Genomic DNA, 15,686 nt, shown 5'->3' on the forward strand with positions numbered 1-15,686 from the left:
CTCCACCAAGTCCAACACCATTCTTCCACCACCCTTCCACTATCCTTCCTTTCAGACTGCCTCTGTGAAAGCAAATTATGGTTTAAACAGAACTTTCTTAAACTGAACTCAAAACAGAATTCCTCCTTGTTGGCACCAAATCTACCCTATCCAAATGCAACAGTTTCACAATTAAAGTTAATGATTCCACAGTTTCTCCCTCCCCTACAGCTAAGAGTCTGGGTGTCATCCTTGATAGCACATTATCTTTTGAATCTCATGTCAATAACTTTACTCGGTCTGCATATTTTCATCTTCAAAACATCAACCGTCTCCGTTCATTTCTTACCCCCACCAGCACAGCTATCCTTATCAATGCTCTAGCCATCTCTTGACTAGACTACTGTAACTCCCTCTTCTCAGATCTTCCTCTCAAAATCATCCATAAACTTCAGCTTGTTCAAAACACAGCTGCCCGAATAATCACTTGAACTACGTCGAAGGAACACATCACCCCTATCCTTAAAGATCTTCACTGGTTACCCATAAAATATCACATCGACTTTAAGATTCTCCTCCTCACTTTCAAAGCTCTCCATAACTTGGCACCTCTGTACCTCACAGATCTTCTTCGCTATTACACACCTGCCCGAAGTCTTCGCTCCTCTCTATCCATCTCTCTTGTAATACCTCCTGCCCGCTTAACAACCATGGGATCCAGAGCCTTCTCCCGCAAAGCCCCACGTCTCTGGAACTCTCTTCCACAGCACATCCGTAATTCTGACTCTCTGCCCTCATTTAAATCTAACCTTAAAACTCATGTTTTCAAACTTGCTTATTCTGTTTAATGTCATTATGTATTTTATCATTATTAGCATTTGATTTTATTGATATCTGTATTTTATTGTTTTATTGTTTTTTTATCTTGTATTTCTTGTTCAGTGGCCTTGAGTGTTTTGAAAGGCGCCTTCAAATAAAATGTATTATTATTATTTTTATTATATGACTAATGGACTCCTCTGCTTCCCAACACACAGCATGTGCTGCTGACCTGCATGCCATCACATTTTTGGTGATAGTGTGTGTTTAAGGCTTGGTCCTGTGCTGCAGTAGTTAAACTTTCAGTTTTTCCTTTGAGTCCACAGCCATGAGTGAGTAAATTCTTTGTCCACATAATGCTTGTCAACATTATTAGCAAACTGGCCATGTAGTGGCTTTTCCTTGTAACGTTCTAGTCGGGCTGCCATGATCTTAAGCACAAAGATTGGTTTTTGTAAGATCTATGTTTGATCCTACTGGCACATTATACTTGTTTTTTTATCTCATGACCTCTCTGAATGATGGACTTGTGTTGTGCTAATGTCTTCTAGAAGTCTCAAAGAAGTTGGATAAGCCAACTGCTTGATCAGACTGCTCCAGGTAATCACACAACCCTGCTATCGCTGCCTCATCAGCGGTATCAAATTGTGGCAGCCCACGTCCTCCCTGGCGTCGCGATATACAGGTGCTCAACATCAGCTCTTGAGTGTAACAGGCCATGTAAAGTCAGGAATTTCCTGGTCTTGTAGCCCATATTCTTGATGTCCTTCTTGGTCCATGAGAGAATGCCAAAGCTATAGGCAACCACTGACACTGAGAAACAGTTGATTGCAGCAATCTTGTTCTGTGAGTTTAGCTCTGATTTGAGAACCATTCCGATGTGCCAATAGTATTCCTTCCTTATTTTGGCTTTCATGGACTCATCCTGGATGCCTTCACACTCATCCACACCCAGGTACTTGTAGATACCTCCAAGTTCCAGGCTTTTGATAGTTTCTTTGTCACTGAAAGTGATATCTAGGTCTGGGGTTAGTTTGCCCCAGTGGAAGGTCACTTTAGCACATTTGTCCAGGCCAAATTCCATTCGTGTATCATTGGTGAACTTTTTAACTACATTTAGCTCAGCATTCAGTTCTGTATCTCCTCTGGCAAAGAGCTTGAGGTCATCCATGTACAGCAGATAATTGACTTGCTGTCCTTTTTTAACCTCGTATCCTTGCTTTTTTCTCATTTGAGCATGCTGCTGAGTGGAATAAGTGCAATACAAAACAATAATGGGGATAGCGAGTCACCTTGAAAAATCTCTTGCTTGATCTCAATCTCCTCAGTCTGTATGCTTCCTTCACAATAGAACAGGTTCATCTGTGTCCACCAGGTTTGCATAGCTGTTGACAAGAAGTCAATGATATCTGGGTTCACTCTATAGAACTCCAGGTTTTGTAGGATCCATGAGTGGGGTAAGCTATCAAAAGCTTTCTTGTAGTCTATCCACATTATGCTCATGTTTTTCATTCTGCCTTTGGTATCGCTGATTACCATTTTGTTTATAAAAAGCTGGTCTTTGCATCCCTTACTTGCTTTCCTACAAACTTTCTGTTCTTCAGGTAGCATTTTATTCCCCAATAGGTGGTCATAGATTTTATTTGCCATTATGCCAGTTATTATTATTATTATTACTGATATTGGAACTTTTAGCCCCTTCAAAATTTCTTAGAATATGTTCCAGTTGTAAAAGTTGCCTTTTAGTGCAATAAAACAGGGTTCTCTCTTCATCTTACAGCAATAACTGAATCAGGTGCTTCGCAGATGACAAACTTTTAAACATAAAGAAAAAATGTTAAATTTTCATTTTTATTGTGCAAACAGAAATAGACCATTAGAAAGTTTTGACTCTGGAGCCACAGTGCTGTCAGATGATCGTCTTCTGTTTGCACAATGAAAGCAGATACTTTAATCAGTGACATCCAGCCCTTCTGTGTATTTGGATGCAATTTAGAGGTAAAGTGACCCAGTTACCCAAAACATGTGTTACAAATGTAAAGTGTAAACCAAGACAACAAAACAAACCTATGCGAGAACCAGTTGGAGGTTTTGCTGAAACCACTAAAATATCCGTCTTATCTGCTGATGTTGCACTGTAGTCCTGAATAGTGGAAACCTCCTCTGCATCTTCATCGTCATGTGTATCCATAACTAAAGACTGCTTGAGCAGCTAATAAACAAACAAAGCAAACAGTGGTGTTAGCAAATTAGGTTAAAAACTACAGAAAACTAAAAGAAAGATGCACCTTCTTTTTTCGCCTCTGTCTTTGAGCCCTTAATGCCCTTTTGAGAGTTTCTCCTGGGTCTCCATCACTGCCTTCAACTTCTTGCTGCAACACAACCAGACAGCATCATTATTTTTAATAACACATACAGCTATTATTATTATTAGCAGCGTTATATTGCAGACAGCAACAGCACATCACACTTCAATGCACAAATCTGAAGAGGGAGAGAAGGAGCCTGGAGTTGAGAAACCAGCAGCACACAGAGAGCAGCTACAACCCATACAAAACACAAACCAACCTGCATTGTAGTTTGTTGCTTCTTCACATTCAACTTGGCAGAGGGAACCAGAGCCTATCGAGTAAGTTACATTTACCAACACGTTAGCAGCTCCTCTACAAAGAGTGTGACATAAAATGAGCCCGGCTCCCCTTGGTTATGTTCAAACATGTTAAAAATGGCGCATGCTCAGTCTACGCCAGTCAACTGATTTTTGGAGTAACAGATTACCTGAACGTCATCCTCTGGCTTGTTTTTAACCAACGTTTCTCGTAAAGCCCGTCGTTTCTTCCGCAGTTTTTCTTGAAAGTCGCTAAAAGAAAAAGGCTCATTTTAAATCGGAACTGCCTTTTAGCTTTTAGCATTTAGCACAAAATGCGGTCTAACTACACGTACTGCTTTTCACGGGTTTATGCCGAGTAGAAATTTTTACCTTGAAGAATCCAGGGTTGCGGACGGCAGTTAAGTATTAAAGATGAGAAAAATCCGGTCATAAAATTGGAAACTAGAAAACTGCGTATAAATTATTTTGTACGTTTGGCTTGTGCTTAAATGTATTATTATTGTCAGAGCATCGTATTTTTCTCCTAATGAACTCCGTTAGCGCGCTGCTGCCTAGTAACCACGTAAACGACTTCTCCACCTACCATAGCAGCGCGTGCGTGCCACTACAGACTCACGATTTCAATTCGTCAATTTAACTGTCAATCAGACATTTCTCGAAAACAAACCCGCCTACTACGGTGTCCGAGAAGTCACAAATGCGCACGAAAATCTTTATTCAAGCGAATCACAAGTATACAACAAACCAATGAATGGAGTTTACAGAAGAACACAACACTTATATAAACAAACAACCAGAGGTGTTAAGTAAATAAATATTTGCAAAGACTTACAGATCGAAATTGTCCTAAGGGCCTTTTTGTTGGTAGAGTCTGAACTAATTTTCCATTTAGTTCCACATCCTTAATAAAATGAATGGCCGTTATTAGTTGTTATCATCCCCATATGTAGCGGTCTGTCCCACCTACCTCCTAGTAGGTTTAAACATAGATATAATATTATTATATACATATGCACACACACACACATACATATATATATATATATTTATATATATATATATATATATATATATATATATATATATATATATATGTATGTATAATGATTATTATTACATATATATATTATTATGGCAGCACGGTGGCGCAACTGGTAGAGCTGCTGTCTCTCAGCAAGCAGGTCCTTGGTTCAAACCCCGGTCCAGGGAACTTTCTGGGTGGAGTTTTCATGTTCTCTCTGTGCATGCGTGGGTTTTCTCCGGGTATTCCGGTTTTCTCCCACAGACCAAAAAACATGCATGTTAGGCTGATTGGTAACTCTAAATTGTCCCTAGGTGTGAGTGAGAGAGTGAACAGTTGTTTGTCTCGTTTGTCTCTATGTGGCCCTGTGATGGACTTGCGACCCGTCCAGGGTGTACCCCGCCCCTCGCACAGTGATTGCTGCACATGGGCACCGGCGACCCCCGTGACCCAAAATGGAACAAGCGGGTAAAGATAATGGATGGATGGATGGATAGATTGTATTATATCTATGGGTTTAAAGGTACTTTATAGAGCTTTGGAACATACGTCACTGCGTTGGGGGCATGTGGGGCTGTTCCCGTCTCGACCACCATTTTTATAGTCAGAAGAAAAAAAACAAAAACAACTCCTGTGTTTGTCTATGGCGTCACCGCTGTATCCTCCTCCATAACGCTGAAAAGCAGCTCAAAACAAAGTGGTCTATATCAGAATCAGTTTATTATTGCCATGTCAATGAACGAGGTTCACAAACTAGGAATTTGCTTCGACATAAGGTGCGAATAGTAATAAAGTAAAATAAAGTAAAAATTAAGTAAAAATGAGAACATTACATAAGACATAAAACCTGTGTACACCCACAAATAAAGTAAAATTAAAAACATAACATAACCATATGTACACCCATACAATAGAAAACAATAAAAAAGCTTAGAAAACAGTACAGATGGAGTATTCAATTATAATACAGATGTAATGTGACCAAAGCAGAAATTATGAGGTAGCATTATGAGTGTTCAGGAGTCCAACAGCAGAGGGGAAGAAACTGTTCTTATGGCGGGAGGTTCTGGTCCGAATGGACCGAAGCCTCCTGCCTGAGGGGAGTGGTTCAAACAGTCTGTGTGCAGGGTGAGCAGGGTTAGCTGTGATCCGACCTGCTCGCCTCACAGTCCTGGAGACGTACAGGTCGTGGAGGGATGGAAGGCTGCAGCCGATCACCTTCTCAGCTGAGCGCACAACGCGCTGCAGTCTGAGTCTGTCCCTGGCAGTGGCCCCGGCGTACCATACCGTGATGGAGGAGCTGAGGATGGACTCGATGATGGCTGTGTAGAACTGCACCATCAGCTTGGCCGGCAGCTTGGCCTTCTTCAGCTGTCGCTGGAAGTACAGTCTCTGCTGGGCCTTCTTGATGTGGGAGCTGATGGTCGGCTCCCACTTGAGGTCCTGGGTGATGGTGGTGCCGAGGAACCGATAAGAATTTGCAGTGGTGATGGGGGTATCATTACAGGTGAGGGGGGGCAGAGGGGCTGTGGCTTTCCTGAAATCCACAATCACCTCCACTGTCTTCTGGGCATTGAGTTCCAGGTTGTTGCTGCTGCACCAGGTCACCAGCCGGTCCACCTCCCTCCTGTATGCAGACTCATCACCATCCGAGATGAGCCCGATGAGGGTAGTGTCATCTGCAAACTTAATAAGTTTCACAGAGTCATGGCTGGAGGTGCAGCAGTTGGTGTACAGGGAGGAAAGCAGGGGGCAAAGCACACAGCCCTGTGGAGACCCTGTGCTTATAGTCCGAGTGTCCGAGACAGCTCTCCCCAGCCGCACGCACTGACTCCGGTCTGTCAGGAAGTCTGTGATCCACCTGCAGGTGGAGTCAGGTACATGGAGCAGGGAGAGCTTGTCTTGGAGCAGAGCAATGTTGGATTTAATATTTTATACCTTTTTATAATTCCTATCAAGCACTCAAATGTCATGTCATATAAAGTGTGTGTGTGTCTTTCTTCCAAGGTTGAACTATGTTTATAGAAAATGTTTGCTAATTCTAACTAGTTGACCTTTAAATATAATCTCATAGTAGCTAAAGATAATTTTACAAGTTCACATTTGATAAATTACAAGCAATCAAATCAGGCCAGAGAGCAGACTGATTAACATAAATAAAGCTAGAACAGCTCTTTAATTTAGACTATAGGTTGACTAAGTAAAATCAAATTAAGAGTATAACCATGATCCAAATAAAAACACGAACATAAGTTAGATAATATAATTATTCCTAGAAATAAACAACTATTTCAAATCAGTGTTATCACTAAGGTATAATCACGTTAAACAAACAGTGTTAACAGTTTTAAACGCAGACACAGAAACTAAGATGAATCTGCCTTAAAAACAGAATCACCAGACCTCCAACAGATATTGAATTAACACCCAGGAGGTAGGTAATAATTAATAGTTATTAATTATTACGCATAAACAATTTAGACACGAATCATTTTATATCCCTAAAGTATAATAGCAAGTTAAACTTTAAACAAAAGCCGATTTCAGTGAACCAAAACTTATCTGAAATATAGACGTAACGTCCTTGAGGGGGCGGGCTAAGTCGTAACCATAGCGACAGAAGCTGAACCAATCAGGAAGCTAGCCTTCTCAAACGGGGATAAAAGGCCGGGAATGACGCACGCGCACCGAGCATTTTCCGGGAGACGCACACGAGGCGGTTCGTTCTTAATGCTCCATTTATATGCATATATCTTATTAATGTAATTGTTTGTCTCTGAATATCTGTAACCCATGTTGTATCAAATAAATCTTTTATACGAAGGACGACGCCTCCGCCGTTTTGAACACGACGTGGTATTCTAGCCACAACAAAATGGTGACACCCGACGTGCGGCGAGGTGATGCGGCCTACACTGAATTGGATCGAGGTGGCTTGCGGTGCACACAGAGAGAGGAACTGGGCCCATTACTTTCAGGTAAGCTGGTTAACTGTTTGGACCTTAAGGTCCGGAGTTTCTGGCTTTTCGGCTGTAAACTAAATTAAAACTAAATTCAACTTCCTCTGTTCGTGTGCATGCGGCCATCTCCGGAAAATAAAGATGGTTTTATTTAAGATAACTCCCGGTGATTCGTGTTAATTCTGACGAGATGGATTACGATATTCAGACTGTTTTAGCGCCGAACGCTTACTTAGACATTTTTAGGTAGTTTTCACAAGTTTGTGGACTTGTGCCGGTGGACGGCGGAAGGCCTGCCGGAAGTCACGTGGGTGACAACGTTTTCTCGCAAAATTCAGCGGGATTGGCCATCCAAAACTTTAGTCTGACGAGACTAAGGTCCAAAGTTTTTCACAAATGTCTTTTGGGGGCTGAGGGTCGGGACTCCTCTGGCCAGTGTTGACTGCCGCCTAAATTGGACCCCATTATTACTTTAGCTTTGAGAGAAAATGAGTGAAATAGCATAGAGTGTTTACCAAATTTCATGTGATCAGGGATCACATTAGTTTTAGGACGTTGTAATAACTTTGTTTGCGCCGTGTTTTGTAGGTCGTGTGAACGCTTCAAGGGGGACGCGTTGGCAGAGACGTAAAAAAAAAAAAAGAGAGAGGGGGGAGTGAGCTGTGTGTGGGCGGAACTCAGGGTTGCTTTTCTCTTTTTTCTGTGTGTCGGAGAAAGTCTGCTTGGAGCCTGTGTGTGTGGTAAAGCACTCGTGTGGGGGAAGGGAGCGTTTCTTTGTTCCAACCGCACGAGGAGGGGAAGGTTTACGCGTGTTTTGTTTTGTCTTCGTTTCTGCGTCAGAGGTGTCTTGTGTGATCGGTGCTTCCGTATCCTGACCGGAAGGGGGCGCTGCTGTGAGGCAAGGACAGGTCTGGCCGCTGGGTTGTTCCGTACCAGACTTGTGTTTGTTTTATTAAGGCTGCGGCCAGGAGTGAATGACAATAACATATTTGAATGCCTGGGTGTGTGAATGTTGTTATCAGGTGTGGAACTCATGAATGTGGTACAGTTGAAGCCTGTGGAAAATCTATAGGATCATATCAGAGGCAAATTGCATGACTTATAGGGAGTATCAAAATGAAAAGGAGGTAATTAGTTTTAGATCAGGGGGCCACTAGCATAAACAAGCGGAAAAGAGCTTTATGTACCAAAATTAAGGGGGTAGAGCTTGATTTTTTATGATTTAGGCTGTACAAGTTGGATTAATTTAAAAATATAGCTGATTGGCGTGTCACAGCTAAATGGTATCTGATATGGGAACGGGGGTAGCTGAAGATCTTTCAAATATTTGCTGATAGCCATCTGAGGCCAGACAGAAACGGAGATAGGAGTACACACAAGGTTAAACGAAACAATTTTCTGTATGATAGGAAGGAGGCAGTGAACTCTGAAACAGAGGATGGTTTGAATCTCAAGGAAAGAGGGGACATCACGTGTACGAGCTGTAATTAACTAGGAGATGGAGTCAGAGTGAGTCAGCTGGAGAAGGTTGAATCATCTTGGAGTCAGCTTAGACAGTAGAGGGTTGAGATGTCAAAGCGAATGAGTGGAAGAGAAATATTGTAGGGGTGGTCTTGGTGGTACTGAACAAATTAGATTAACTTTCTTCTTGGAATTGACAATAAACTCAGGTTTTAAACTCAACTACAAAACAACAGAATAAAATGAGTAATGGACAAAATCCTTTACACTTGTAAAATATAGAATTTTATTCTGGTCAAACAATACCTTACCGGACTCAAATTGAAAAGGTTAAATACGTTAGGAAACTAAACTCAAATTGAAAAAATTAGATTAAATTATACAGCCATAACTAAACTCAAATTGTAAATACTTAGGTTAAATAAATCAATCTTAATTGTACTCGAATTGAAAAACTTCAGTTTAAGTAATCAGTCCACATGAGTTGATCACATATTGGAAATGTTTAGCATTTAGGAGCTGTTTCCTTCTAAGAGCTGCAGGGACTAGGTTATTTATGGGACGACGACAATTCTAGTGGGTAAACGCCATGAATTTAACTTTATTATTTGAGACTTCACACAGGTCCTGGGAGTGCAAAAGGACAACAGAGAGGTGTACATGGTGAGTTTAAGAAGTTGTACTTTGTGAACAAAGGGCATGTACACGTTTTTGTGCAGTGATAATGGACTCTGTGATGTCTTGAGGAGTATACATGGTCTTAATTGATTTGTATTAAAAGTATCTTGTTTGTGATACAGTGAAAAAGCATAGTTATGAGAAGAGATGATTTGCAGATTGGTTATATAACAATAAGTGATTACATATTAACATGCTGCCTAAAATTACAAGGTCTGACGATAATGTGGCCCTGAAAATGGACTTCACTGTCAGGTGATGTGTCAACACACACTCTACAAGATGGAGGACATTGTTTGGAGGGGAATATTTTAGGCAGTAGGCGCAAGAAATTGGCTTGTGCAGTGTTTAATGAAAGCTTTCACTCTTGTGTAATTGGGCGGTTAAAACATCTATTGTACAATCCAGGACACCAGAACGACTCCGTTGGGGTAAACGCTGTGGTTCCAGAGTAAAACTTGCTAACTAACGATTAATGTGGATAACAGATGAATGTTGAATCTGGTTTTAATAATTTGATTATTTTTTCTTCTCTGCAGCTGGAGATGACAGAACTTTGGAGTGGGAAGATGAGTCTGATTAGGCCCACAAAACATAGAAGGTAGCATTTAACTGCATACAGCATCCATCTGAGTTTTGATCAGGACTCTCGAGTGCCGGGGGCCGGATCGGATACAAATGTGTTCAGGCGGGCGCTGACGTTGGGTCTGTGAAACTGACCAATGGGACGGTTCAAATAAGTTGTCAGTCGAGCACAACTGACAAAACAACAAAGAACTTTTCAGCCAAGTAACGTGACTTTTCAAAGATCTAACAGTCCAAGAGCGAACTGAACTAACTGTCCAGAGGGGGTGATGGAGTTTGTACACAGCAAGAACATCCAGTCAAGTCTTGCTGTATGCTGAGATATGAACTGCTGCACAAAGCTGAGCTGGTCTCCAAACAGACGGTGACGAGTCTGGGGACTGAACGGCTGAAAGAAGAACTGGTGGTCACTCTGTCCAGGGTCACTAACATCAACTGCAGCCTGACGGAGGCGTCAACCCCATATTTGGTCTGTGATGGTCATCTAAGCACTTTGGGGTCGTGATCAAAAACTGCAGCTGGCTTTGATAATAATCATTCACATAGACTCATTTTAAAACAGGTGACACAACATGACACAGACGTACGGAGGTGGGAGTGCTGGACGATTCGACCTGCTCCAACTGCTCTGAGATGGAAATTGTTTTATTACCTCAAATGCTCCACACCCCTGAACAAAATATTGATTTTAACTTTCCGTTTATACAGGTCAGGAAGTCTCATTCAGGAGAAACCTGAGACCTGATTTGGATGAAGTTCACTAATGTTTTCTAAAATAACACTGGATGATTGTCTTTGCCTTGAAGGGGCTAATTTTGGTGGGTCTGGTTTGATACAAGAGATTAAATTTATTTAATTAACTTTTTGCTAATTTAAAGGAGAGCTTGGGTTGTAGTTGGGTAATTGTTTGCAAAACCGGGGTTGAATAACAGTAGTGGGAAGTTTAAAACTACACCATATTTTTAGTTCTGTAACTAATACTCAATCTGAGTGTTAGTGGATTGCAGACGGTAATGCTTCAGATTTGAAACAATGCCGTTTCAGAAAGGGGGGAGGTGTGTAGGCAGCTCTGAGCAGGGAACAGTTCATAGATCATTACAAATTATACAAAAATAACTTCTTCTGAGGCGATTAAAAGATCATATCATGTAGGGTAATCACATTGACATTGGGAAATGAATAAATCAGAAACCTACATAACGACATTGCACTTGTATATATGTATATCAGTTTAACAGAAGTATCTTTTTCTCTTTGTTGTAATGTGTACAGATTCCAGAAAGGGGGACGCCCCTAGCCTGAGGTGGATTTGAGCAAAGGTTAAAGGGAAATGGGGTGGTTTGATAATTTTAAACACAACAGACTTGACTGGACTGGACTGGACTCTGATAGTTTAATTGGGCTAATAAGAAAAATTTCATGAACAAGGGATTTTAACCATTTTTTCCTCGTTCTCTTTCTCTTTTATTTTTTCTCTTTCTCTCTGTTTCTTCCTTGCTATTTCTTCCTTTCTCTAGCACAGACAGGTACCTGGATGGAAGATTATATACTTTTTTCTCTCACAGTTTTGTATGTCAGTTGGTTAAACTTTTAAGTTTATATTGTATTTTGATTGATGCTGTTGGCGCAAGCGATTTAATGAAGTTTCTTCCACAGGCTCCAGGAAGAGGGGCCGGCGTGGATGATTATTATTATTGTTATTGTATTGTATATGTTTAATTTTAATTGTAGGTAGACCGGTTGACGACGAAGGCTTGTAAGGGTGACAGATGGGATGAGAGCACACAGGTATACCTGGAGAAGTCCAGTATGTAACACAATTCAGCTTCAAGTGAACAGATGCATGTAAGAATAGCATTCTATTTTAGTTTTACTAATTCTGTTTTAGGATAACATTACAGTTTAATAATACACTTATCAGTAGCAATAATAACCATCAGGGTGTCCAATAATTCAGAAATAGGTTTTATTCACTACAGAAGTAACCACAGTCAGTTTTTCCAGGCCCAGGTCATGGATCCCACAGATAAAATAATCAAAAGGCCATGCAGGGTGTTTTAACAATTCGCAAGCTTTGGTGTCCAGCTTTTCTCATCAGGAGGGAGGAACTCTGACCGAGGAGACAAACTCACATCAGACTGAGTCCTGCTGAAAAGAGGGACAGGACAAGACCCCACCAGGTGGTGGACAGAACATCATATATCATCGGTCCCCAGAAGGAGAGTGGCACCTGTACGACCCCACCAGGGCATCCCTGCAGAGGAGAGGAATCGATCGCTGGTCCACATGGAGGATGATCTGAAGACAGCTCCCCACTACACCTGGAGGAGGTGACAGGACCTTCGTGGGAGCTCATTCTTTGCCCCTTTGTTCTGGTTGGAAAAAGGCAGTAGCAAACATCGGAGAAGGAGTCTCCGCTCTGCCTGAAGTCGGTCGGGTGGATCGGGTAAGGACGGAAGATTACCAGCCCTGACCGTGAAGAACAGAAGACGCGTCAAACTGATTTTAGTTTTGTCCCAATACACACACGTCATTTAGAATGTTTAATCAAACTGATACGGTTCTGAGGACTTTACATGAAGATAACTCCGCGGGCCGAATCCCGCCGAGCACCAAAGGACCCTTGTGGACGAACAAGGGCTCCCACCGCAAGCTCAAGAACCGAAGACCTGCTAGATAGAAATGTTTAAATTAAGGGTGTTGGCTTTTCCTGTTTAATATGAGTGTTTTGTTTTACCTTTCAGTCATTCTGAAAAACAACCAGAGAAGGGTCGTGGATTCAATTGGAAACTTAACTATTCAGTTAAATTAAATATTCAAATATTTTACTCCATTCAATTGGGCATTTAATCCACGAGGTATTTTAAAGGTGGTTTAAAATAGAGTTTCACTTATTTATCTTTCTCTAGGAGGGGTGTTGCTGCTTTTTTGTATTTTTATAAAGGTTTATGTGTGTGGTACTTTTCACAGGTGTTGGATCAGGGGTCTGGTCCAGGACCCCTGGGGAGTGCAGTAAGTTTGCGTCACCTCCATATTGATAAATAAATCCATAAAGAGGGTGAACTCCCATGAATATGGGAGTTCAAAAGAGGGAATGTTGGATTTAATATTTTATACCTTTTTATAATTCCTATCAAGCACTCAAATGTCATGTCATATAAAGTGTGTGTGTGTCTTTCTTCCAAGGTTGAACTATGTTTATAGAAAATGTTTGCTAATTCTAACTAGTTGACCTTTAAATATAATCTCATAGTAGCTAAAGATAATTTTACAAGTTCACATTTGATAAATTACAAGCAATCAAATCAGGCCAGAGAGCAGACTGATTAACATAAATAAAGCTAGAACAGCTCTTTAATTTAGACTATAGGTTGACTAAGTAAAATCAAATTAAGAGTATAACCATGATCCAAATAAAAACACGAACATAAGTTAGATAATATAATTATTCCTAGAAATAAACAACTATTTCAAATCAGTGTTATCACTAAGGTATAATCACGTTAAACAAACAGTGTTAACAGTTTTAACCGCAGACACAGAAACTAAGATGAATCTGCCTTAAAAACAGAATCACCAGACCTCCAACAGATATTGAATTAACACCCAGGAGGTAGGTAATAATTAATAGTTAATAATTATTACGCATAAACAATTTAGACACGAATCATTTTATATCCCTAAAGTATAATAACAAGTTAAACTTTAAACAAAAGCCGATTTCAGTGAACCAAAACTTATCTGAAATATAGACGTAACGTCCTTGAGGGGGCGGGCTAAGTCGTAACCATAGCGACAGAAGCTGAACCAATCAGGAAGCTAGCCTCAAACGGGGATAAAAGGCCGGGAATGACGCACACGCACCGAGCATTTTCCGGGAGGCACACACGAGGCGGTTTGTTCTTAATGCTCCATTTATATGCATATATCTTATTAATGTAACTGTTTGTCTCTGAATATCTGTAACCCATGTTGTGTCAAATAAATCTTTTATACGAAGGGCAACGCCTCCGCCGTTTTGAACACGACGTGGTATTCTAGCCACAACAAAATGGTGACCCCGACGTGCGGCGAGGTGATGCGGCCTACACTGAATTGGATCGAGGTGGCTTACGGTGCACACAGAGAGAGGAACTGGGCCCATTACTTTCAGGTAAGCTGGTTAACTGTTTGGACCTTAAGGTCCGGAGTTTCTGGCTTTTCGGCTGTAAACTAAATTAAAACTGAATTCAACTTCCTCTGTTCGTGTGCATGCGGCCATCTCCGGAAAATAAAGATGGTTTTATTTAAGATAACTCCCGGTAATTTGTGTTAATTCTGACGAGATGGATTACGATATTCAGACGGTCTTAGCGCCGAACGCTTACTTAGAAATTTTTAGGTAGTTTTCACGAGTTTGTGGACTTGTGCCGGTGGACGGCGGAAGGCCTGCCGGAAGTCACGTGGGTGACAACGTTTTCTCTCAAAATTCAGCGGGATTGGCCATCCAAAACTTTAGTCTGACGAGACTAAGGTCCAACGCTTTTCACAAAAGTCTGCGGGGGCTGAGGGTCGGGACTCCTCTGGCCAGTGTTGACTGCCGCCTAAATTGGACCCCATTATTACTTTAGCTTTGAGAGAAAATGAGTGAAATAGCATAGAGTGTTTACCAAATTTCATGTGATCGGGGATCGCATTAGTTTTAGGACGTTGTAATAACTTTGTTTGCGCCGTGTTTTGGATGTCGTGTGAACGCTTCAAGGGGGACGCATTGGGAGAGACGTAACAAAAAAAAAGAGAGAGGGGGGAGTGAGCTATGTGTGGGCGGAAGCTCAGGGTTACTTTTCTCTTTTTTCTGTGTGTCGGAGAAAGTCTGCTTGGAGCCTGTGTGTGGTAAAGCACTCGTGAGGGGGAAGGGAGCGTTTCTTTGTTCCAACCGCACGAGGAGGTGAAGGTTTACGCGTGTTTTGTTTTGTCTTCGTTTCTGCGTCAGAGGTGTCTTGTGTGATCGGTGCTTCCGTATCCTGACCGGAAGGGGGCGCTGCTGTGAGGCAAGGACAGATCTGGCCGCTGAGTTGTTTATGTACCAAAATTAAGGGGGTAGAGCTTGATTTTTAATGATTTAGGCTGTACAAGTTGGATTAATTTAAAAATATAGCTGATTGGCGTGTCACAGCTAAATGGTATCTGATATGGGAACAGGGATAGCTGAAGATCTTTCAAATATTTGCTGATAGCCGTCGGAGGCCAGACAGAAACGGAGATGGGAGCAGACACAAGGTTAAACGAAACAATTTTCTGTATGATAGGAAGGAGGCAGTGAACTCTGAAACAGAGAATGGTTTGAATCTCAAGGAAAGAGGGGACATCACGTGTACGAGCTGTAATTAACCAGGAGATGGAGTCAGAGTGAGTCAGCTGGAGAAGGTTGAATCATCTTGGAGTCAGATTAGACAGTAGAGGGTTGAGATGTCAAAGCGAACGAGTGGAAGGGAAATATTGTAGAGGTGGTCTTGGTGGTACTGAACAAATTAGATTAACTTTCTTCTTGGAATTGACAATAAACTCAGGTTTTAAACTCAACTGCAAAACA

The 15,686-nt window shown here is 41.4% G+C and overlaps 1 protein-coding gene across 1 annotated transcript in view; it reads right to left on the reverse strand.

The window, feature by feature from the left end:
• The window catches only part of cc2d2a (coiled-coil and C2 domain containing 2A), a 238,481-nt gene extending 234,501 nt beyond the window's left edge, over positions 1 to 3,980 (reverse strand). The window contains exons 1-5 of the mRNA XM_037698350.1: positions 3,779 to 3,980; positions 3,577 to 3,658; positions 3,367 to 3,420; positions 3,087 to 3,170; positions 2,866 to 3,010 (exon numbers count right to left, since the gene is read on the reverse strand). Of these exons, the coding sequence (XP_037554278.1) occupies positions 2,866 to 3,010; positions 3,087 to 3,170; positions 3,367 to 3,372 (235 nt within the window). The 5' untranslated portion in view covers positions 3,373 to 3,420; positions 3,577 to 3,658; positions 3,779 to 3,980. The remainder of the gene's footprint in view (positions 1 to 2,865; positions 3,011 to 3,086; positions 3,171 to 3,366; positions 3,421 to 3,576; positions 3,659 to 3,778) is intronic.
• Positions 3,981 to 15,686: the final 11,706 nt, after the last annotated feature.

The sequence above is a fragment of the Nematolebias whitei genome, chromosome 3 (genome assembly GCF_014905685.2).
Source record: "Nematolebias whitei isolate Nwh7 chromosome 3, NemWhi1, whole genome shotgun sequence".
Classification (NCBI taxonomy): Eukaryota; Metazoa; Chordata; class Actinopteri; order Cyprinodontiformes; family Rivulidae; genus Nematolebias; species Nematolebias whitei.